This window comes from Grus americana, chromosome 1 (genome assembly GCF_028858705.1).
Source record: "Grus americana isolate bGruAme1 chromosome 1, bGruAme1.mat, whole genome shotgun sequence".
NCBI lineage: Eukaryota > Metazoa > Chordata > Aves > Gruiformes > Gruidae > Grus > Grus americana.
Window position 1 is genome coordinate 192243419 of NC_072852.1, and position 25188 is coordinate 192268606.

The window sequence follows — 25188 nt, forward strand, 5'->3', positions numbered from 1 at the left end:
GCGGCTTCCAGCGCCACTCGCCGGGGGAGCGGCCCCTCTTGGCGGCGGGCGGTGAGACGTTCGCTTCCGCGTCGCTGTCGCTGCGCGATAGGGCGCCGCCCGCCGCCACGGCTGCCCTTCGCTGGCCGCGGGCTATGGCGCTGCCGCTGTCCCCGGCTGAAGCTGCGGCGGTACTGGCGGCCCTGGCCGCCCTCCTCCTTTTCCTGGTGAGAGCCGTGCCGCGGTCACCGCGGGTCCGGGGGGCCTCCGGGGCGGGGGCGGTACGTGGGGCCGCCCTGTCCCCGTCCCCGCTGTGTGGGGCAGGGGCGCTGCCCGGCCCCGGGCCTGCCGAGGGGGCTTGGCGGCCTACAGCGGGCCCTGGGAGCCGGCCGCGCCTGCGGAGGCGGCAGGGCTGGCCTGGGCTGGCCGGCAGTGCGGGTCGCACCTGGCCCCGTGTCTGCAGCGAGTGGCGGGGCAGTGCTTGTGCCTGGCTTTATGCGGGGAATGTGTTTTCGCAAGGTGCGGGCTGAAACGCCTTGCAAGCAAGATAAAAATGGAGCGTTTCGTCTTCATAATACGTCTTGTAAAATAGCCTGGTAACATGCTTTTATGGTAACCACTTGGGAGTCCTCTATGTTTCTGAGTGACTGAAATACTGCCCAAGTTTGAGAGGTTCAACAGCTGGAAAGTGAAATTCTGCAGCCCATGTACCACGTATATGGTGCTCCCAAGTAAAAGTACTTCAAAACCAAAGTTCAATAGGTTTATTGTAGCCATGCACAAAAATGATCAGAGCCTCAGTTTTGCAAGCCCATATGGCTGACTGGTGATGAGTAGTGCCATCGATGACAGTGGCTCGGTGCAGGATCAGAGGCAGCACCAGCTTGTGCGGTAGAGATTACTTGGGGAAGTGGCAGCAGGGCTTGGGCCACAATTTTCGAGACATCTATATGCTTTGCGGTTGAAAACAGCAACGAGCCAATGATGCTGACAGTGGTCAGAGTAGGTGAAATGGAGTAATCGAATGGCATGAGAAGATTTTGGTCAGTGGATGAAGTACTGCACAGCTGACCCACCTCATTACTGAAATATAGTTGGTTGCCCCTTGTAGCACATTTAACAGCTAGGTACACCTTTAATAGAATGCTTAACGATTTTTCTCATTTCTTTTTCATCACAGATTTGTATGATTGCTCATGTAACTGCCAGAAAAATGCCAGCTGTTCACCGACACGAAGAGGAGAAATACTTCGTAAATGTTGAAGGCAGGAAAGAATCTGTACCAAGTATACATGACCCCCCTACAAGGGAACTCTCTGTTGTTGTGCCTTCATACAATGAGGAAGACCGGTGTAAGATTTTTCTTGTTTTGAGAAAAAGAAGAAAATCTATCTATTGTTACTCTAATAATGCAGAGGTCAGTTTATGTTAGCAGTAGATTCAGGCAGGCCGCATTATGTATCTGATTTTGGACACTGTTTCCAGAAAACAGTCCAAGTACATTGAATTTCAAAATTAAGACACTGTGTAACTTGATTTCTGCTGCTAAAAATAGCATGGGGCACTTGTAAAAATACTCTTTATTTTAGTGAAATCCAGCAGAATAGCTGCTCATTGCCTCTGTAAATGCTGTAAGGCAAAAAGTAGAAAAAGACTTTTGAAATTTATTTGAGTGCTTCCCACTCAGTAAACAACAGCAGCAGCTTCAGACAAGCAGTAAAAAGGATGACCTCATGGGTTTCTGTTTGACTTGGCCATATATATGAGTACCTGATACTAAAAAGTAAAGGCTTTCAGATGCAATAGAAATAATCAAGCTGTCATTCCTTTTCTTGGTGAGTGAAAATACTGAGCGGTTTGGGATTCCACTAAGAAAGATGTTGACAAATAAAGTGTATCTGGACACAAGGTAGGCCTTGCTTAAATAGATAATGTCAGTGCTGGTTTGCAGGGTCAGTCATCGAGAAGGATTATTTTTTTTTCCTTTAATGTTATGTAGAGAATTACATATTTCAAAACGGAAAGTTGGTTCTTATCTTCAGAAGAAATGTTTTTATCCTGTCTTAGATGTGTGATTTTTCTTCAGTGTTCTTTTTGCAATCAGAAAGGACAGGACTTAGAGTTGCAGGTGCTAAGCTTGTTTAATGGAGGTAGTGTTGTATGAAAGAAGCAATTTGCTCAGCTTTGTGTTTGTTTTCAGCTTGCTTGTGCAGGTGCTTTTTGGTGCTTTGCCTGTTATAATCTACTAACCTGACCTCCTCCACCTTTTCTCTAGTACCTCTTATGATGGATGAAGCTTTGGATTATCTAGAAAAAAGACAGGTATTTTCACTGTGCATTCAAAATTTCTTATTTTACTATGTATTAGTGATCTATTCACTTTGTTATTTTGGTATATGTTAAAACAGTATTACTTAGCCACTTAGAAGTAACACCTTTGTCTCTTATCAGTTATTTTTAGACCGAATGCAGGAAGGTATTTTTAAATTAAGTAAACATTTAATATACTACTATATGATGAAAAATCTTTGTATGCATGATATCTCTCCAATACAGAGATTAAGGATTAACCATACGTTTAGCTTTCTAAACTAAACCTTTGTTTGTTCCAACAAGTTTCTTAAGCATCTGTTCTTTATTAGGATTTGTTCTCTGGATAAAAAGCCCATTGTGAAAGTTCGTGGGTCTTGTTTTGTTTGGGTTTTCTTAACAGTGATGTTGTTGTGAGCTTTCATCTTTTACATCTAAATTAACTTCTAGATTCTAGATGGTAGCTGAAGAAAACTGACAAGCCAATGTAATGGAACACACATCAAATATGGCAAAATTCTTTAATTATACCATCTTAACAAATTTACTACATCATATTGGTGTCTATGGGCAACCATGAATGAGTTAAAAACTGCTAGGGAGAAAAGAATGCTGATGTTTGAAAGACCTACTACCTACTTAAGAAATTGGATGAAATGCATTATTTCTGGTTTTATTTTCAAGAAACGAGATCCTTCATTCACGTATGAAGTAATAGTGGTTGATGATGGTAGTAAAGATCACACAACACAGGTAAGAAAAAGAAGTATCTTACCAAGTAATCAGAGGTATGGATTTTTGTACTGCATTTGTGGGCTATAACAATGTTTTGTATTTATATTTTGGTACTTGAAGGAGTTGACAGTTAAAATTCATGTTTCTGAATGCTTTCTGTCATTGTCCTATATGTGTTGTGGATGTCACATACACACGTACATACACACACATGTAATTCTTTTGCAAATACTAGTATTCTTGATCAGTGGCTGTGCAGCCATTTTCCTGTAGCTGAGATTCTAAAAATTCTAATCTTAACTTCAAGAAATTTCTTACAAAATATTCTCCGTGTGCATAGTGGTATGAATATGAACTTGAGGAAGCTAAAAAGCCTTTTAAAATAGCTGATTTGTACTGTGATTGACAGAACAGCTGACATGGTGCATAGCTCTTTCCTGTACCCTTCATGGCATTGTTAATTTAAAAATCCCTGTGCCAGGAGTAGTATTTTCAAAATCGTTCTGCATTCTTCTGCTTCGACTTTGATGTGTGTCACTGGAAAGGAAGGCTGGCCAACTTCAAGGTTTTTTTGCTACTACTTGGAAGATGTTTGAGTTAGCTACTAAAATGAATGCTACTTTTTCATTTACTTCCATTAAGCTTGTCCATTAAGGATTGCTCACATATATATTTTTGGCTGCTTTGCATTCCTTCTAGCATCATTTCTAACTGAGCACACTATGGCCATGGGCCTCTGGACTTACAAGGACTTGAGACAGCCTTTAGAAAAACTTAGAGGAGAAAACTCATGCTTTCTCTTCCCCACAACATGGAACAAAATGTGCACATCCCTGCAGTATGAATGGGATTTTAAATCACTGTGAATTTTTGTTTAAAAACCACAGATAGCAGCAAGACAAGTGAGAAATAGGTAGCAGTAGTAGAAAATTATTTTTCTTCAATAAACTATTGGTGTTGGTATAAAAGGTCTGCAATAGTATGGCGGGGGGGTTGGAACTGGGTGATCTTTAAGGTCCCTTCCAACCCCAACCATTCTATGATTCTGTGATATAAATTACATTGGTGTTGAGTTTTTTGGACTTGGGTAATGGGGTTTAGAATTGGTTGGGGGAGTATCCTATTCTTACTGAACATGACTAGCTTTTCCAGTCTTGTGTTGAGTGTGAACTGGTTTTTATTTTCCCAGATAGACTCCAGCAAACACTGGCAATATATTTGTGGCGACTGAAGTGGTTATAGCTCTGTGCTATTAATTTTTTTTAAAAAAGGGTGAGCAAATGTAAACTTTTACCTTGATTCCTGTTTTTGTTTTATGCTGGTTTTTTGTGTGTCTATCAGGTTGCAATGAAGTACTGCAAGAAATATGGAATCGACAAAGTGCGAGTGCTTTCTTTGAAAAAAAATCGAGGGAAAGGAGGAGCAGTCAGGATGGTAATTGATACTTTCATCTCCTTCTCTGTCTGAACTACTGGTGCCCAAATAATGCAGAAGATAAATCCGTGCTGATGGACATTTTGAATTCAATATGTTAACAAAATGATTACCAGAAAACTGAGTACAGGTTCTATAAAATAAGGCAAAAACTCTTTTCAAAATAAGTTTATTTTAGATCTTGGAAACAGTGTTTTCTTGCCAAGAAGATTGAAAACAAAGATTTTTTTTTAATTTTTTTTTATATACCAGAATTCTAAAGAAGAAAAGTTAGACTTGAATTCCATGTTCCTGTTAGTTCCACTGAGAAACAGGCTTTCGTTTAAAAAATCCAAGCAAACAAAAAAACTCTCTACAGATTAAAGTAAAGCTTTTGCAGAGAAAATTCAGCTCAATTTGCAAATGTTGCTTTCCAGATCATAGTTGAGGTTTTAAAAATGGCTAATGAACAAACACTGTCATCCAGTAAAGTTAGTGTTTACTGAAGTCCACTGCTATCACCTGCACTCAGTAGTAGAACCAGCACAATTTACGCTTTCACATACTAATTTTCACGTAGATATTATCACAAAATCATCATGTTCTAAAAATAAAATAGCTGTTATGCATTTAGAAGGAACATTTTTTCCTAAGATGAATGACACCTTACTTCTATGAAAAAGTGGTGTCATTTACAGGTTATCAGTGACTGTCTTTATCTGTATTTTAAGCTCTGTCTTTAATATGTCAATTTAATTCTTTTTAAGAAACATGAGTAACTATAGCAAATGGAGAGAACATTAAATTAGAAAGTATGGAGCTTTTGTAAGGGATATATTTTTGAAGTTATTCCAAGAGAAGGAGAACAACTCTCTGTGATATATTTTTGCAGTGTAGAGTGGATGTATGCACTACTGCTTCCTTGACAGGTTTTTCCAAAGTCACACATGCTTGGTTCCGTCAGTACTTTTGGCAGACCCTCTGCTAATTGTTTTCCTGTCTGGACCCGTTCAAAAATTGTCAAAGATGTCTGACCAAGAATATGGCAACACAGGCTGTGAGACCTGTGCATCGCAAGTGTTTTGCAGTGATACTGTGACTTAAGACTTATTTCTCAAAATTATTTTATCTCTTGAATTCTCTTGAAACAGTGTTAGGAAAAAAAAGCACTGCATCCTCCTTTCCATAGCTCAAATGCTACTAATCACTGCTTCTTTGTGCTCCCCTGTAGAACTGTAGCAACTTGTTGTTTCTCAAAGCTTTTAGTTTGCAAGCTCCTCTGGAGAGGGATTGATGACCTTTGGTGTTGGTGCGTTGTCTGTCGCTGTGGGACACTACTCAGTTTGTGAAGTCTCTAGATGTAATTACCATATAAATTGATAAATTGTTGTTAGTAGCAGAATATTAACACCTGTTGTGTTCAATCTTTGAGATACCACTGTTATAGTTATTACATTAGGTTTTTAGAGTGTCTTGCAGCTGGCTTAAGATGAATACTGATTTCAAAGGTGTTGATTTTTATTGACTGTTTTGATTGCAGGGTGTCTTTAGTTCTCGGGGGAAAAAAATTCTTATGGCTGATGCAGATGGAGCTACAAAATTTGCAGATATTGAAAAAGTAGAAGAAGGTCTAAAAAATCTTCAGCCATGGCCTGTGAGTATAAATTCTTGTAGTTTTAGTTGAATACACATGCCTACCGATTGATTTTTATAATTCTCTTCAACTTGAGTTTTTTGAGGTCTGGTTGAAGACCTAGGTGTAAGTCTGCAGACCTTGGTATAAGCTTAGAAGCTGCAAGAATGGGCTGTGAGAAGGTAGCTTCCACAGGGTTCTTACCCCGTTTGCATTCACTGTGCCTATTTCAATGCAGTATATAATATTCTACTTACCATTCTTCCTTTGAAGTTGTGCTACTCTGTATAAATACCATGTGTTGCCTACTCAGTTAAAAAACATTTTTTTCTTTGTGAACTGTTTTGTATTTTCCTTTTATCTGATGTCATCCTTATACCTTTAAGGATGCATCTTAATTTCACCCTATTTTATAGAGGTACTCTTTTCTCAGAGTTGTTAGTTTAATGACAGTATTAGGAAGAACTTTAAAAAAATTCAAAAACCTGTGGAACAAGAGCTCCTCCCTGCATAGTCATTCTCTTTTGGGTCCTAGACTTGAAGAAACTGAGGTTTATTTTCTGCTTAAATGCAGATGGTTGAGGTACTTGAATCTAGTTTCCCAAAGTGCCAGAAGCAATGTGCAGCCTTCCAGCGGGATCTGTGAGGGATGTGCCTCTGCGAAGGGTCGCAGTCTGGGAGCCCAGGACCATGAGTGCGGGAGCCACAGGGCGGCAGTGTTTCCCTGATGCTCTCCGCGGCTGCTGGTTCTCCAGCATCAGTCCTGCACTCTCAGATGTAGTAGATTTACTCTCAAATGTAGTAGATTTGAGAGACTCCGTGTGAGAAGTAGTAGTGTGAGAATAATTTTAAACCTTTTGTTTTGATCATGTCTTTTGATTTAATTTGAGATTATATTTTTGGCTGATACCATGGCATTTGATTTGTTTGAATGTACATCAGTGCAACAAATACTTTATTCTGTTATCCCTTCCACAGTGCAATATTTAGGGAAAACATACATTATAACATTAAGTGCCTGGGAATGCTGAATGCTTATCTGTGCTGTTTAACACATTTACCGCATGCATGCCTCAGAGGAACAATGTAAGCTAAACCAGACCTGAATAAATTACAGCAATTTGTATGCACCATGTGCAAAATGTAATAAACATTAGAAGATCTGTTAATTGTAGAAAAGACTGATTTTAGCCTCAGAATCTAGCAGTAGAAAAAGTGCAGCTACAGGAAGCAGAGAAGTATACTGCTTTGAAGTTTTTTATTATACTGTTCTCAACGCAAGATTCCACTGATTCAGAAAATGTTAGTTTAAGTAATAACTCTTTAATTTGTGTTCCTGTGCAGAACCAGATGGCTATTTCCTGTGGTTCTAGGGCTCATCTGGAGAAGGACTCAATAGCAAAGGTTTGTTTCCATTTCCTGCTGTTTACTAATACTCAAATGCTGACATTATTTGATTCCACTCTACAGATTTTACAGGTAAATAATCCATATTTGTAAAAGAATGGAAGCTAAAAAATAGGAAATGCTTGTCATAAATGTAGCGTGTGCTCCATCATATACAAAGGATGTGTTCTAGATTTCAGGCACTTTGAGCTGCTTTCAGTTAGTGTTCCAATTTATAGATTTAACTTTCCTAGTTGACAACATCTTAGAAGCAGAGCTTCTAATCCCTGACAGAATTGGTACCTAGTAGCCATTACTGGGGCTGGAGTGGAAGGCAACTGATGAGTTCATTTTTATTGATTCCCTTCCAGTGTAAGAGCTTGATCTGCAGATCTTGAAACCTGTTTAAAATGAGTTAGGCATAATTAGCAGCAAACTGTTTGAAGAGTATCTCAATTCATGGGAAAGTACTGTAATTTTTCTGTATTACTCATAGTAAAATTTTGAGTTTTGAACACACAACAGTACTGTTCTATGTGTTGCTCTTGTGGAATAAACAGTGATGCATAGGCGCACACTCTTATCTCGCATCTGGTTTTCTGATGTCTTGGCAGACAGTAGTTGACAAAGCACAGGCATGGAACTTGTATTGCAACAGACGCATTGCTGGACTAATTTTTTCATCATCATTGGATGTGCTCATCATGTTGAATGTTCTCAAGAGTAAGCTTTGTTTATACTGATGTTTAATATTTGAAATGATTCTAAAATACATACACAACTACTAAAATAGTTACAAAAGTTCAAAAGAAGTTACACTGGTAGTGTTGAGCCCCGGTAGATCTTTAATTTTTTCATGTAGTTTATCAGGTAGTATTGGAGTGGCTCACTGGAAAGAGTTCTTGTAAATACTGCTGCGTGTATTTTAGCATCCTCACCAAAAAAAACCCCAACCAACCAACCAAAAAAAACCCAACCCACCACAAATCCAAAACCTTCAGCATTATCAGATATTAGGATAAATCTTTGACATGGTACTTGCACGCTTGTAGCACAGAATATACCATTTGCAGTTATTTGTTACCTGTGCAGCCAGTGAATCCTGGAAATGTTGTTACTACAGGGAGACCATGTAGCTGATAAATTTGAGCCCAGAAAAAATGCTTCATTGTGTGGTCAGGTACTGAATATAGATAAACTTTCTTCAGTGCATTCATATTTCTTTTCATCTTTGAAGGTCTTGCTATATGAGGGAAAGGAATTGGAACAGGACTTTTAATGCAAAAGTACAATTTTTAGGATGTGTCCATTCTTTGCTTCCTGTTTCTCCCCATATTTCTGACTTTTTAATGAAGGAATCACCAACTGGTTAGGTAGTACCTCTCTGAAATATGTAGCCCATTTCATCACCCAGCTGTCCCTAGACTGGAGAGGAAAGACTGCCTTTACCACATTGGGAAGAGACTGTTGTGTAGTGAATAGGTATAAAAATATTGCAGAATAATCTGAGAAGTTGGGATTTCTCTCTGGGCTTAGTAGCGTCTATAACCGTAGAATGAAGATGTGATAAGCAGCCGTATGGGATTTATTAAGACCAGAATTTCAGCCTTAAATTTAGTCTGAAGACATCAAGAATTCCATTCTGCCTCCAGAATTGGTAATGTACTTTAATGAATCCATAGTGTGACATGTATAAACAGTCTTGGGAGTGATGAACATAACCCAGGAACTCCTCTTTGCGAAGTGCACGGTTTCACTGGCTGACAGTCATTCGGCCTCTTAGAGCTTCCCTTTTGGGACTAGTAGCCTTGTGTTCTTGGTCACAGTGGTTCACCTTCACCAAAAGAGAAAGAATCCACACCAGATCCACCATTAACCTAGGGCTAGAGCACTTTTCTGAGAGGCACAAGCTATGAATTTGAATTTCCTTAAGCCAAAGGCTATTACATAATAAGCTGAGCATCTTCTCATTTTTCAAGTGAGGTTTGAAATTATTGGCTTTAAAGGCATGTCTTATCACCCAGCGATGCTTACCAGTTAAATTGTTGGCTCCTAAATATTTTGCATGGTATTTGGCTTTCAATCTTAGATGCAATCACTTACTGCTGGTCTTAAGCTCAATTTAAGTTCAGAAGCAATTTGGGGATCAGAGTTCTAGTTGTTTAGGAGCTGCCTTGAATAAAAGACTAGGAGGGACCTCTACAAACCCAGAGTCCAGCCTCTGGATTCCATGGACAAATTTATCTGTATGATTATTATGTCAAGAACAAAAATGTAACCGAAGAGTAGGCTGGGAGAACATGTACCAGGAACATAAAATATATTTGTGAAAGCAAAAGAACAAAAGAAGTGACTGTGTAACATTGCTGGAAATACAAAATGAAATATTATCTTGCCGAGCAGCTGTTATTTTAGTCCTGTTTTTACTTGGTCCATCATATACTGCAAAAAAGTGCATTCTCTTAATTGCATTCCCTTAAGTGCCTTAACCTGGTGTGTGCAAGCTCTGGAGATCATTCAGTCTTGAATGAAAGAAGTGGGTGGCAAACAGCAAGAGATGCTCCCATTTGTGGTTTTTTTTTTTACAATGTAAAACTTTTTTTTATTATGTTTTGTGTCAGAGTAGCAGCTGGAACCTGTTTAGTTTTTAGTGTGTATTCTTAGGAGTAGAAGTCTTTATGCAGTCCTGCTGGCTTATTCTCCACTGTTCGTCCTGGTAACTTTTGGATTTATTGGACCTGTTCAACCAATTTTTAGGAAAACAAGAGGACTAGACAGAAGGAAAAAATAGCTTGTAAGTGTCCAGTGGAATAGAGCATGTGGCATACCATCCCTCTCCTCCACTCTTCTCTTCCTGGGAGAATTCCCAGGGAATCATGCAGAAGATACTATGGCTGTCCCACTCATTAATTGAAATCCAGGTGCAGGTTCCTGCTTCACTTAATAAGGCATTATCCAGAACAAGAAGCTGCTCTGAATTAGGGAAAGCAGAAAAAAGAACTTGGACTTCTCATATCCTAGGCCAGTATACTAACCATGTGCTTGACTGGAAAATCGTTCCTTTTCAGCTGTAATTTTGTTTTGCTGTAAGAATTGAAAAGTTATGGTTTCATTCCAGTGCAAAACAAAAGCAGTTTACAAACTTTGAAAGCTATCATGAAACAGGATTATTGCCCTGTAAGCCAGCTCAGTTCAAACACTTCACTCATCACTTAAATGAAACCATCTAACTTCTTGCCTTTTGTCCACAGCGCTCTTACTTTCGAACTCTTCTCATGTATGGGTTCCACTTCCTTGTGTGGTTTCTCTGTGTCAAAGAGATCAGGGACACGCAGTGCGGATTTAAACTTTTAACCAGAGAAGCTGCCGCGCGGACTTTCTCAACTCTTCATATAGAACGCTGGTAAATTCTTTCTCTTTTGTTGTTTTTTTCCTAACTGAACATGGTTTTGAAAAAGTAATTTCAGTATTGCAGCTACTGTGAAGCATGTGATGTCTGTGTGTAAATCCTAGCTGCTCAGTTTAACCAATTATAGTACTACTTGCATGGCAATTTAGATTTTTTGTTATGCTAAAATATCCAGGTAATTGCAAGGAATTCTGTTTTATTATTAAGATGTTAATTAAGAAACAGTTGAGTATTTAATTTTATTCTTTCTTCCTGTGATGATAGGGAGAAGGGGAACAGATGGGCTTACTGAGTCTTGATTTTAAAATAGCATCCAATATAAACTGCAGGAAGGATTTTAGGACTACATTGCTGAGGTCTTGGATGGCAACAATTGACTCCTTACAAATTCATTTTACTTTGCCATGTGGTATAGAAAGAGTTGTGTAATACTAGGTAGGACAGTTTGGTTTTGCCTTGTCGGAGCAACTGGTAATTGATTAGGAGAGGGGAGCAAAAAAAAGGAAAATTCAATAACTCTTTTCACCTCTAAAAGAAATTCCAAACAAACAATTTTTGATTGCGTTGTAATCCACTCTCGGTTTGTGAGAGTTCTCTCTCCTTTTCCAGATAGGAGCTATGCAAGCAGAGTAAGAAATGGAGAGAAGCTCTTGTTATGATAAGGAAAATTAAGAGTTATTATTATTAGTGTGGTGGGTTGACCCTGGCTGGAGGCCAGGTGCCCACCAGAGCCTCTCTATCACTTCCCCCTCCTTAACTAGACAGGGGAGAAAAAGTGTAATGAAAGGCTCGTGGGTCGAGATAAGGACAGGGAGAGATCACTCAACAATTATCATCATGAGCAAAACAGACTGAACTTAGAGAGAAAATTCATCTAATTTATTACCAAGCAAAACAGAGTAGAGGAATGAGAAATAAAATCAAATCTTAAAACACCTCCCCCCACCCCTCCCATCTTCCCGGGCTCAACTTCACTCCCGGCTTCAACCTCTGCCTCCCCTCAGCGGCACAGGGAGACGGGGAGTGGGGGTTACGGTCAGTTCATCACACGGTGTTTCTGCCGCTCCTTCCTCCTTGCGGGGGGAGGACTCCTCTCATTGTTCCCCTGCTCCAACATGGAGTCCCTCTCACGGGAGACAGTCCTTCATGAACTTCTCCAATGTGAGTCTCTCCCACGGGCTACAGACGTCCAGGACCAGACTGCTCCAGCGTGGGTCCCCCATGGGGTCACAAGTCCTGCCAGCAAACCTGCTCCAGCCTGGGCTCCTCTCTCCACGGGGCCACAGGTCCTGCCAGGACCCTGCTCCAGCCTGGGCTTCCCATGGGATCAAAGCCTCCTTTGGGTGCCTCCACCTGCTCTGGTGTGGGGTCCTCCACGGGCTGCAGGTGGAATCTCTACACCCCCTCATCCTTCCTCCATGGGCTGCAGGGGGACAGCCTGCTTCACCATGGTCGTCTTCACCACAGGCTGCAGGGGGATCTCTGCTCCGGTGCCTGGAGCACCTCTTCCCCTCCTTCTGCACTGACCTTGGTGTCTGCAGTTTCTTACATCTTCTCACTCCTCTCTCCAGCTGCAAATGCTCTCTCTAACTGTATGTTATCACAGAGGCGCTGATTGGCTTGGCCTTGGCCAGCAGCAGGTCCATCTTGGAGCCAGGTGGCATTGGCTCTATGAGACACAGGGGAAGCTTCTAGCACCTTCTCACAGAAGCCACCCCTGTAGACACACACACACCCCCCCCCGCTACCAAAACCTTGCCACACAAACCAAATACAATTAGTTATTATTCAAAATTTTATCAGTCTATGTTTATGCGTTACAACCTCAAAATTCAGTGCTGTTTAACCAAAACATTTTGCCTTAAATCCATATCTGATAAGATGTTTGTAATTGCTGAAGGCACAAAGTGAAAGGAAATGCCTACTCTTTGCTTATTTTCTTGCTAGGCTATTTCATGAGAGGACTACTGATAGATCTCATTAATTTAAAGCAAGAAAATGATGCATAGTCTTTGAATTACTTTAGAGCTCTCTTTCATTGTAATTCAGCTAGAACAGTTTCCTTACGAGAGTGATACAACCATGACTACTGTTATGGGACTGAAACACTGTTTCCACCCAAATACCATAATTTCTGTAAATTTTCTACACCACAACCGTTGCTAAAAAGGATGGCTTAATTAAGTATAATCAAATCTTTTCAAATTATTGTCTTCATCCAAGAAAATTTCTCATGGGCCACTGCTTGCTGACAGGGAACAGAATTACTGAACAGTGTTCCCATACAAAAATCTGTGTAATCGTACAGTCCCAGTCAATTCCAATGCATCTAGTTTTAGGTTGAGCTTTGGCAGTGATAGTTGAACTGTATTGCTCCTCCAGCATGGGGTTGCGAAGGTAGTTTTTGGGCGCACAAATCTGGTGTGGCACGTAGAGCTTCTGTGGAATTGAATCTGGAACTGTGAGCAGCAGTATTCAGAAAAAATCACTTTCCTAGCTGAGTGGTTTGCTTATTGCCCTAAAGAAAACTATAGGTGAGCCAGAAGTATGATTTGTGCTGCTACCTCCAAACCCAAACTGGATCTATAAAGTTCTGTACGTTTCATATACAGGAATTTTCTAAATACATGGTTAAACACACATGCGAGGCCCAGAAATGCACATCTCAAAATTACCCTATTTAACTTAACTTTATAAATTAAGTGTTTCAAGAAGAAATACTGAAAGAAATTAATGAGGTAATTAGGTTAATCTGTAAAAATACAATCTTCAATCTGTTTTAAACTGAAGATTTTTAATATAATTGCACTTATTGGTCAGACATATTATGTAAAGTGTTCAGTTTTTTATTTAAAAAAAAATTAACAAGCTTTCTTCTGCTACTCAGATTCTCTAGCAACAAAGGAACAAAAGAGTAAAAATAATTGTGCTTTACTCCATTATCCAGGAATAGAGGCAATGAAAAAGGGATATTGCTAACTTATTTTATAGTGATTATATTGCTGGTGTGGAACACACCAGGTCTTCATGTCTTGGTGTGTTAGTTCATTGTGCTTGTATGTGCTCCTATAGAATTAGCCTGCTATTATTGCTCTTTTATTTACAGTATTCCGTAGAGTAATCCCCTGAGTATTTTCTTATTTATCTGAAATGTACTGGTTAGTGATGAAGAAGGTTTTGTTTGTCAGGAAAAGAATAATTCAAATTCTTCCAATAAACAGCTCTTCAGATACTTCAGAGTCACAAATTTGCCTAAAAAACAATAGAGGGGGTTTTATTTGATTTAATTTTCTGCCAAAACAGGCAATATATCGTCTGCTTTTATCCTCATCTGTCCTTCAGCAGTCTCTGTGCTTCCCTGCCCTAGTTTTAATGCTTACCGGCTAATTTAAACCAAATCTGACAGAACAGTAGAGATTTTAAGATTGAAAGCTTTGGCAAGTTTTGTGGAAACTGAAACCCCCATAGAGGAGAGAAACTCCGATTATTGCCACTGCTGAAGAAAAAACTACAATAAGGACTCAAAAGTTATCAGCTTCACAGCTAGCTGTTTAGCATGTGTAACCAGAAGATAACATTTCGTTGCACAAAACAGAGTACTGTCGCTTTCCCAGTTAATATTTATAAGATCTGGAAATAAACTGGGAGATGGGGAGGTATAACTACATGGGGGAAGTGGGTATATTAAAAGAAATAGTAGTCGTAAGTGAACTGTCTGTTGTACAGACAGTTGGGATAACTGCAGTTGGAAATTATATAGGGATATCAAACATTCATCCCATAGAACCATACATTGAATTCCTTTGTATGTAATTAGGTTGCCCACAGAGGTTGTAGATGCCCTGTCCCTGGAAGTGTTCAAGGCCAGATTGGATGAGGCTTTGGGCAACCTGGTCTAGTGGAGGGTGTCCCTGCCCATGGCAGGGGAGTTGGAACTTCATGATCTTTGAGTTCCCTTCCAACCCAAACCATTCTATGATTCTTTTAACCCACTACTTTCAGGATTTACTGAATAGTTTATCCTTTTGATGCAGTTCAGGCACCAGCAACCTGACGTGTTTTTTCCTACCTATTACTACGCTATGAGTTGAATTTATCCGGCTTAACTTCAGTCGTCTACAGTAGAGATAGCTCCTTCTGTACAAAATGTCCAGAGTCCCTTTATAGTCGAGGGCAGAAAACAGTCTGCACTTCATCTGATGTTTTTTAGAGGTGTATATGAGGATGAAATGAATTATACCCTAAAATTGTCCCTTCTTCTATTGTCTAAGAAGGGAAGCTAGATGGCAAGTAGATGCACTCTAGATGCGATGAAGCAAATCCTGTCCACTCTGTGTGCATATTTATATTCTAACTGAGCAGTAAGCTTAACAGCTCAGGGCAGAAATTGGGATAGCCATTTTATATTAAGAATATGAGTAAACATGTTACATATTACTGTTTAGTCTAAATATTTATTATGTCCTTACATAAGAATTCACTTAGCCCTGTAGTACCTCAAAAAATCTAAACCTGACGAAACTTGAGCAGGCAGGACAGATGAGGCTTCTGCAAAAAACAAATTGTGTCCCCTTCCAGGGAGAGGGCATCCACAACTTCTCTGGGCAACCTATTCCAATGTCTCACCGCCCTCACAGTGAAGAATTTTTTTCTAACATCTAATCTAAATCTACCCTCTTTTAGTTTAAACCCATTACCCCTTGTCCTGTCACTACACTCCCTGATAAACAGTCCCTCTCCATCTTTCCTGTAGGCTCCCTTCAGGTACTGGTAAGCCACAATTAGGTCTCCCCGGAGCCTTCTCTTCTCCAGGCTGAACAACCCCAACTCTCTCTGCCTGTCCTCATAGGAGAGGTGCTCCAGCCCTCTGATCAGCTTCGTGGCCCTCCTCTGGACTCACTCCAACAGCTCCATGTCTCTCCTGTACTGGGGCCCCCAGAGCTGGATGCAGTACTCCAGGTGGGGTCTCACAAGAGCGGAGTAGAGGGGCAGGATCACCTCCCTCGACCTGCTGGTCACGCTGCTTTTGATGCAGCCCAGGTTGGCTTTCTGAGCTGCAGGTGCGCATTGCCAGTTCGTGTTGAGCTTCTCATCAGTCAATACCCCCAAGTCCTTCTCAGGGCTGCCCTCAATCCGTTCTGCACCCAGCCTGTATTGGTGTTTGAGATTGCGCTGAGCCATATGCAGGATCTTGCACTTGGCTTTGTTGAACTTAATGCGGTTTGCAAAACTACTGAAGCAATTTCGTATCAAAGGTAGCTGGCTTTCTGGGCTATACAGGCAGTGCCCATTGTTTCTGTGGACAGAAAGCCTTTGGATAAAGGAATCCAGTAGTGATATTGCATACAAGAGAGCACCAGTGCTAGATTAGCACTGGGCAGTGGGAAACTGCCTTGAAGTGCTGGATGTTGTCAATACTGCTTCAAAAGGCAGAGCAATACTTAGTCAAAAAATAATACAGATTTTATTTCTACATCTCAGCAGGCTGATAACATACCTCACTCAAAGAGCAAGTGTTAGGAGCACAGTCTTCGTCTTGAAGCTGAACATCTTACACTCTGATAATAGATATGTCAATGTAAATAACACAGCTATCCTGCTGCTAGGTTGGACAGGCTGAAAAATTTCTAAGTTTCCATACTTAGATAGCTATCAGAGACACCAAAAATAAATGCATATGGTGTTTTCAGTGTTTCACCAGCACCACCAATAAAATGGAGTCTTGTGTTTCTGTAGTCACCTTCTGTATGAAAAGGAAGGCGAGGACGTCAAGATCTGCCTTTATGTGATCTTATGTGCATCTTTGACAGTTTCGGTATTAGTTTAATCTTGAGGAAATAACCCAATATCAGCTGCATTAAGGATGAAAACCTAATTGCTTTGACCTTCAATTTTTTCTGCTTTCTTCATGCTCTTTCTATTCCAGTTGACATTGAATTGATTATCACCTCTTTAATGTTAAAAATGCTAGAAAACTGAGACCACAGTTTTCTTCTTGCTGTGCTAAATTTGTTTTATAGGTGCTTATATTTAGGAAATCTTAAAAGCAAACTGAAATATATGGGGAAAAATACTGTTACCATTATGATAATAAGGATCATGTAACACTTTTTAAAGAAAGACCAAGATATTTCCTAGAATATTTTGTTAATCTAATGCTAAAGTTTAGAAAGCATTTGAAAATTATTAGATACTGGAAACTGCTTATATATTTGATACTAAGAAATCATGCTTACATCCTAAACTAGCTTTTTTTGGTGACTTCTCATTGACTTTTTTGTTTAACTGTCCTTTGGAGAGCTGGCACTGTATATACGAATACAAACCAAACGTTCTTGAAATTTACTTTCTAAATAGCAAAGTTTTGACATTAGTTTGAAATGAGAGCAACCTTTTGAACAGAGAGCATATGCTTTGTGTTTTAGGTTCTGAATCTGATTACACCACTAATGTATTTTTCAGAAAAGGATGGAGCACATTTTTTAAATTAAAACTTAAAAGAAAATTAAAAGGGATATTTTAAAAACATAATACAGTTGGAATTACTCACTTTCAGACTCCAAAAGAAGCTCCAGTTCTGCATCTACAGTCTTGATGTGAGAAATGTAACTGTTTATGTTAAATTTTAATGCACAGGAGGAAAACTGGAAAATTAAATGGTCTCACTGACAGAATTTTCCTATCCTAAATTTGATCATTGATTTCTTCTGACTACAAAAATAAATCAAAATTTTCTTCCAGCCAGCCAATGTCTTTCCTTACCTAGAACTACTAGACATACTATCCTACCTGGAATATCAATAAAATGAGGGGAAATTCAAAACAGAATTCTAGTCCTGGTTTGATTGACATGCTTTTGTAAAGTGGCAATTTATAATGATATTATGCAACTCAGCAGATCACTGATTAGATCAAATTGTTGCTATTACTTTTGTCTATAAAAATTGCTGTGTGCACTGAGCAAGCCATGCTGTTTCACATTTAAAACACGAAAACTCAATATAAAAAATTAATGTTTGTTTCTCCAGTTTGTCACTAATCTCTAAATGCGAGTCTCTTTACAAAATTTACAGAAAAATAAGCATTCATGTTGCTACAGGGATTTTTTTTCCACTCCTTTGGCATTGTAGACCAACACAAGCAGTGGAATGAATTGTTTTTCCCTGGTATTGGGCACAACAAGTAGAATTGTTTATGAACATCTAATCAACGCAAAAATATTTTGCTGTTATAACTATGTCTGTTTTGTCTTGTAAAAAATCCGGCTCCTGGTGGACACACGTGGACTTTCAAAAGCCCCAGTACAGCTAGAGCAGTACTGGCAGTCTAACCCACTTGACATTGTATTTCATTCTTAGACCTCTTTGGCCACTGAAAGTTTTCTCCGCCCATTAAGAGTTTGCTGGAAACCATACCTTGGGTGTCAAAAAGTCCTGAATTCCAGTTAAAACAGTATAACCAAAGGCCTGATTTTGATATTTGAAACAATATTGGACCAGGCAAAAAAGAGTCCTAGTGCAATTTTAAAATACAGAATAATTTTGCAGGATAGATATTTTATAAGCTGAAGCATTTTAAGGGTTCAATTTAAAAGGGTTGAATTCAATTAAATACCTACCGACTTGGTGTTCAACTGAATTTTAGTCAGCATCATCTTAAATTATAACTTAAACAAAAGTACTCCTTAGCGTAAACACAGCCACATGGAGAAGTTTTTCTGTATTTTACACTTCATGTTAATTAACACACAATGGAGCCGCTCTTAGAAATAGATAGGGAAATTGTTCGCACCATATGTTTTTGGGCGTCTAACTTTGGGTGCTTTGATTGGAGCCTGAATTCATTCAGGCTGGAGCCAAACTTAGGTGTTCTGAGCTGCGTCCTCCCTCCCCAGAGGTGCCTACTTTCAGTCTCTGCAGCAGGATCCAGTGAAGTACATGGTGTGAATAATTCCCTGCTATTTCTAAGAGCGGTTCTGTCACATGTTAACTAGTCACAAATGGCTTCATGTCAAAACACATGTATTGCACTCACCAACTCATCCACTGGTGTTGCTTTGATCTCCTCTAGGTTAGGCTCCAGCTAACATACCCACGCTTAAATCCTGACTATGGAAACTTCTGTATGGTTCTTCTGTACCATCTGGATCTGGTGATCTGCAGTATGGGTGTAATACTAGCAGTATATTGAATACACTGAGATCTATATTCCTCGATTAGCTATTCTAGTACGTGTATGAGGTGTACTGAAAAGTGATGGGGAACAGGGGAAGAAAAAAGGTATATACTAGCGATATACCCAGCGATATACCACAGAAATCATTCTCCTTTCAGCTTTGAATAGTTTGAGGGTTTTTTTTAATTTCTGGATATGTTCACTGTTACACAAATGACAACCACATGTAACAATATTAGTGTTCAACCTGATTAATTCCTCTGCTTTTAATCTTTTACTTTAAGCACTGTAGTTCACCAAACTATTTAATGTTGTTGTACTGTGATGTATATGCTGACATTCCAGTAATTGGTTGTCCATAGGAATTGTTGCAAATAACTATTAGTTCACTAGGCTAATACTTTATGTAGTAATATTTTTAGAGCAGCTCATATAGTATAATTCATGAGACAATTATTCTGTGTCTCTTAAGATTTTTAGTCATTTAAGTAGTAAGTATTACAAAATTAGATTTAGTCTTAATATACATGACTCATAAACATTCAAAGGTGAATACATGGGGTTTTTGACTTAGAAATGTAAAATGTCAGCCAAAAATTAAATAATACAGCTTCAGTAGAAGAGACCATGGTATAATTAATAAAATAATATTCAACCCTCATTTAAAGAAAACAGCGAAATGGCAAGGCTGCTAGGAGCAGATTCAGTTCACTGAGGTTAAAAAAAAAATAAATTATTCCTGTAACTTTTTTTGTGACAGTTAAAAGGCCTGTGTCCCAATCAAAATCAGATTTACAAAGTGGTTCTAAATTCTCTATACACAATAACTGTAGTTTCTGTAGATAATCTCTGTTTATGCTGCCTTTGCATGTTTTAGTGCTGTCCAGAGTGGTATCGGTAGTTCTCCTGTAACATACGCGTACAGCGTGAGTTCAGGTTGATGCATGTTTGGTAATGATTTCACCAGCAAGCCAGTGTGCACCGAAGTGCGTATGCCGATGTGGACTTCTGGTTTTGCATTCATTAATAGTTTTGCAGAAATGCACTGCACTGCTTAAAAGGAGAGGGTAGCTTGAAGTGGAAGGAAGTAACATCTGAACTTGGCTAGCAACCTACTGAAGCATGTCTTTTTGCCTGCTCTCGATCACCTGTCTGTCCCTTTCTACCCTTTCTGTACTGTTAAATGGGATTACCAGTGACTTGAATTCAAGCAACCCTTGAAGCATGAACAAATAATGTTATATTTATTGTATACATTTTCTCCAGTGGCAAAATATTTTTTTTTTCATTTCAAAAGAAAATTGTCTTGGACTTAGGCATGAGAATTTATGGAGACTCTAAACTTATGAAGTTATTGAGAGAAAATGTGGAGTAGTTTTACCTCACAGCCGCATTTTCAAGACCTACGGAAACTGGTTTGGAACATCTGTTTCATTGACTTCAAACTGGAAACCTTACCAACAGCTTGGCTAAAGTGTTTCCAGTTCCTTAACGTTCACGGTTTAGTTCCCTGGGTAAAAAACCTCTGTGTTTGAATATGTATTGAGTCTAGTAGAAATCAGATGTGGATGACCATTGACAGTTTTTCTAATACAGACTGGTATTTTAAAAAGCTTTTTATTGGGGGGAGAGGGGCTCTTTAGCTTAAATTCCAATTTCTAGAACTCATTTAAGGAAGAAGAACACCCCTACTGGCATTTGAAGACTACAGAGAGGGGGTGAAAAAAGACCTAGCAATCAGTAAATCTAAGAAATTTAACCAAAATCACCAGAATCTTCATAACAGTGATTTGCATTCACCCTTGTCAATAGTAGTACTGGTAGTTTCATATGCTGATTTCTACATAAGCGTTACAAGCTGTAGCCTCAGTACCTCAGATCCAGAAGGCCTGCTTGAGCATGCAGTTGCAAGAATTCAACACACAATTCTCTGTGCAGACAACTGAGAGGATTAAAGCATATTTTGGACAAACTGGGCAGGGGGAGCAGATGACTTAGAGTAGGATCACATACCCAGTTCATTTTGTCACACGACCTGCAAACAATTGTGCCAGCAAAAAAGACAGGTCTCTCAAGAACATTTTGGTGTTGTACATTAAATGGTCAGCGGGTAAAGCACAACTGTTGTTCAGATTCTGTTGTGCACAGTAACATAAATCACTTCTCAAATCACTTCTGGGCTGCTGCCTTTATTCTTGACTTAGAAAGTACAAGGAGAAAGCATCAGATCTGTATAAAGCCACAGCAGGTAGTCATCCCCTTTGATGAAACTACTAGAGATGTAGATTGACACTGCATGTTTGACTGCGTGGTCTTTAAAAATGTCTAAATCATGATTGTGACAGGATGAAAAGTGAGCAGTAGTCTGAGCACAGCATGACATATACTTTCAAAAGCAGGATGTGGTGAAGTATTGTTGGGTCACAACAACCCCATGCAACGCTACAGGCTTGGGGAAGAGTGTCTGGAAAGCTGCCCAGGGGAAAAGGACCTGAATATGAGCCAGCAGTGTGCCCAGGTGGCCAAGAAGGCCAACAGCATCCTGGCTTGTATCAGAAAGAGTGTGGCCGGCAGGACTAGGGAAGTGATCATCCCCCTGTACTTGGCACTGGTGAGGCCACACCTCGAGTGCTGTGTTCAGTTTTGGGCCCTTCACTACAAGAAAGACATTGAGGTGCTGGAGCGTGTCCAGAGAAGAGCAATGAAGCTGGTGAAGGGTCTAGAGCACAAGTCTTATGAGGAGCGGCTGAGGGAACAGAGATTGTTTAGCCTGGAGAAAAGGAGGCTGAGGGGAGACCTTCTTGCTCTCTACAACTCCCTGAAAGGAGGTCGTAGCCACGTGGGTGTTGGTCTCTTCTCCCAAGTAACAAGTGACAGGACAAGAGGGAATGGCCTCACGTTGCGCCAGGGGAGGTTTAGATTAGATACTAGGAAAAATTTCTTCACAGAAGGGGTTGTCACTCACTGGAACAGGCTGCCCAGGGAAGTGGTTGAGTCACCATCCCTGGAGGTGTTTAAGTGTAGATGTGGTGCTTAGGGACATAGTTTAGTGGTGGACTTGGTAGTGTTAGGTTAACTGTTGGACTTGATGATCTTAAAGGTCTTTTGCAACCTAAATGATTCTATGATTGTAATCTATATATTGGCTATGTTCTGAGCTGTTCAATCAGGGAAATTAATTTCGCTTTCCTGCTCATCTGACCTGTAGAGCATTGGTATCAACTTCATAACTGAACACCAACCTCCTTAAATCAGGCTAGGGATTTAATTAACAGTGCCACCATCTTTGTTCTAGAAATAAGTGTGACTGTATTTGCTATTTCCTGTTCTACTTCAGGGCGTTTGATGTGGAACTTCTTTATATAGCTCAGCACTTGAGAATACCTATAGCAGAAGTTGCTGTCAACTGGACTGAAATTGAAGGTATGGAAATTGTTTATATTCTTGTAAGATTCCTTACATGTCAATCCAGAATAAAATATCTGAAAGTCTTCCCATATTTTACCCAGTTTTGATAACACACAGCCTTCTCTCTGTACAAATTTTGAATTTCGTGTCCTCGCCAGCCTTCTGACATGGCACAGTACAGGAAGAGTAGGTGAGGAGGTAGCAAGGGAGAGAAACTCTGCACTCCCACTGGAGAGAAAAGTAGGTAATTATACTGCTGGGACAGAGCACTACTTTGGCACATCCTCTTGCTGTAACATGTTAATAAAAATATTGTAATTGTAAAACACTGTACAGGAAGTCTGACCATCATTGTTTATTGATTCAGTTCCATTTCACTGTGTCTTGCCTTCCAAAATTCTCAGCCCATCTATTAAGGCCTCCTCTAGGGCACCCTCTCTTCTTAAGATGCGATGTTCTTTCAGACCTGTAGGGAGGTCTTTGTTACTGGGTTACTGGAAAGTATAGCTCCACACATATTTCTTCATAGCAAAGCCAACTTAAGAGGTACTGCTTACTTCTGGCCTCCCAACAAATGCAGTTCCTTCTTTTTTAACTTTTCATGGTTTTTTCTTTATTTAATCTGTCTCTCTTCTCCTCCACACAACCCCTGAACAACAGAAGTATAATGAACTGCAGTGGTGATGAAGGGTGCAAGTAAAGAACATCCTAAGCCAACTTTAGTAGAAAAGCAGTGTTTTCTTTCAGTGCAGTTCCACATATATATTGCAGCTAACACAAATCTTAGCAAAGATGGAGGAGGGCTTGGTTTCATAGTGTGGGTTCCTTACCTCTCCTGAAGATTGGCACATTCATATTATTGCTGTAAGACAGCAGCAGGTGGTGGTCCTCTTCTCCAGTCGCTAAGAAATCATTTGCTTAATTATTGCTGTTCAGGTTCCTATTTACTTGAACAAAGCCTTGTCGCAGAGAAGACTATGCATCTTGTGACGTACATGGAATTACTGTGCTGCTTGCAAACTAGAATCTCCCACTTATGGTATAATGTAATTACTATAAAGCAATAACTTTCGCAATATAAAGTTTTATTAATGTTAAGGTCTAGGTTGTGGAGCTGAATGTGCTGAGAATGCAGAGGTTCATGACTACTTAAATGCGCGTCTTGCCAATGCTCATTTTTTCTAACAACGTCCTTCTGATTTTCTTCTTCATTAATCACAGGTTCTAAGTTAGTTCCCTTTTGGAGCTGGCTGCAGATGGGCAGGGATCTTCTTTTTATACGACTGCGATATATGACTGGTGCCTGGCAGCTTGAAACAAGAAAATGTAATTAGGTTATTTACATTTTCCAAATATATTATTATACTTAATGGAACATGAGAACAGTTTCAATCAAGTGAAGTGGTGATGAAAGCTGAGGTAATTCTTCATTGCTCTTGTTGTGTGTTTCATTTTTGTAGCATGTTTGTGTTTTATAACATTGTCAGCAGGGAATTTGTACAATGTTTTGAAAAGAGAAAGCATTTCCAAAAAGATTTTCTTATCTGGTAATCAGGTTTTTATTTTATTAAATAGTAGCTTTAACATGTCTTATAAATTCACTCAAATAAATATATCTGCTTTTGCATCATACATATGGAATTTCCTTATACATATTAAAAAGAGCCACTCTATTCTACAAGGTGCAGTATTGTGTTGTAAATGACCACAACCATTCGTTTCTGTAGTATCTGGAAATTTATGGCCATATTGCAACTTGTAATGATCAATCATGGTTCGTGATGATGCATGTTTAGATTCAATGGTATGGGAAACATTAATGGGTTTTACTGAGTTGTAATGGTGGTGTTCATAAGGTTGTTCTAAGAACTTGCAGTAGTCTCTTGACATTCCAAATGTTTTTGTCTGAAGCTGAAATAGTTTGTCTGAGATCAAACTGCAGGTCATCTCCAGACTGTAGAAGGTCCAAGAGAAAGCACATTGCGTTTCAAAATGTTGTCTTTTATAAATATGTTTTGTTCGTATGTACTAATTAATACTGCGTGTTCAAGGCCAAGGAGTCCTTGGCATCTCCAAATCTGTAGTGAAAAGGTTATGGAAAGCTAATTCAGAGCATACAAAAATGAAACCAAATGTACATTGGGGGCCTGTGCATTAGCAATGCCAGTTTGAAGTTCTTATGCTTCAACTGAGATCAGAGAGGGAGGGAGGAGTCTTGCGTCTTTCTTCAGTAACGTCATACTCTGTTACAGTACCGAGTTTCAGTAGTGCCTTCAAAGCAGTTGTGGATTGCCAACAAACTAAGCCAATCTTTCTTTCAGAAACATGTACAAGTTTGAACAGATTTAAAGAATGAACGGTGTATGGGTGTACTTTCACTTGTGATTTCACTGGTGATTTTTCTTATTCCTTCTGCAATATTGAGTTCAGTCTCACTCCTGTTGGGATTACCTCAGATTTCTATAAATGGAAGTGTTGGAATAAATTCTCAAAAAGTATCTTCAGTTTGATTTCACAGGCTTTATTCTTGTGTCTACTCCACATACATCTCTATCACTTCTGCAGAATCAGTCACATGACTCCTCGTTGCCATTGCTGGAATAAAATACTGGCTTCACAGTTTTGGTAAAGTGAATTGCCCTGATAGCTCTGCCTATAATTAAGTAAAGTTGCCAGCCAGTTCTCAAAAGCAGATTCCTAAAATTTTCTTCACGTCTTACCTTAAAATTGAGCTTATTTG

The 25188-nt window shown here is 39.5% G+C and overlaps 1 protein-coding gene across 1 annotated transcript; it reads left to right on the plus strand.

Annotated features, from left to right (window-relative positions):
• Positions 1-73: 73 nt before the first annotated feature.
• Positions 74-24946, plus strand: ALG5 (ALG5 dolichyl-phosphate beta-glucosyltransferase). The gene is made up of 10 exons (XM_054813625.1): positions 74-206; positions 1160-1331; positions 2255-2301; positions 2974-3042; positions 4366-4458; positions 5978-6091; positions 7415-7474; positions 10708-10859; positions 22378-22463; positions 23670-24946. Exons 1-10 carry the CDS (start codon positions 135-137, stop codon positions 23780-23782), a joined length of 978 nt encoding a protein of 325 aa, XP_054669600.1. The 5' UTR covers positions 74-134; the 3' UTR covers positions 23783-24946.
• The last annotated feature ends 242 nt before the right edge of the window (positions 24947-25188 follow it).

Coding starts and splice junctions, on each gene's coding strand:
- ALG5 (XM_054813625.1), top strand. CDS start 135: ATGGCGCTGCCGCTGTCCCCGGCTGAAGCTGCGGCGGTACTGGCGGCC. Junction 10,860..22,377: donor ACTCTTCATATAGAACGCTG/GTAAATTCTTTC, acceptor GTTCTACTTCAG/GGCGTTTGATGTGGAACTTC. Junction 22,464..23,669: donor CAACTGGACTGAAATTGAAG/GTATGGAAATTG, acceptor CATTAATCACAG/GTTCTAAGTTAGTTCCCTTT.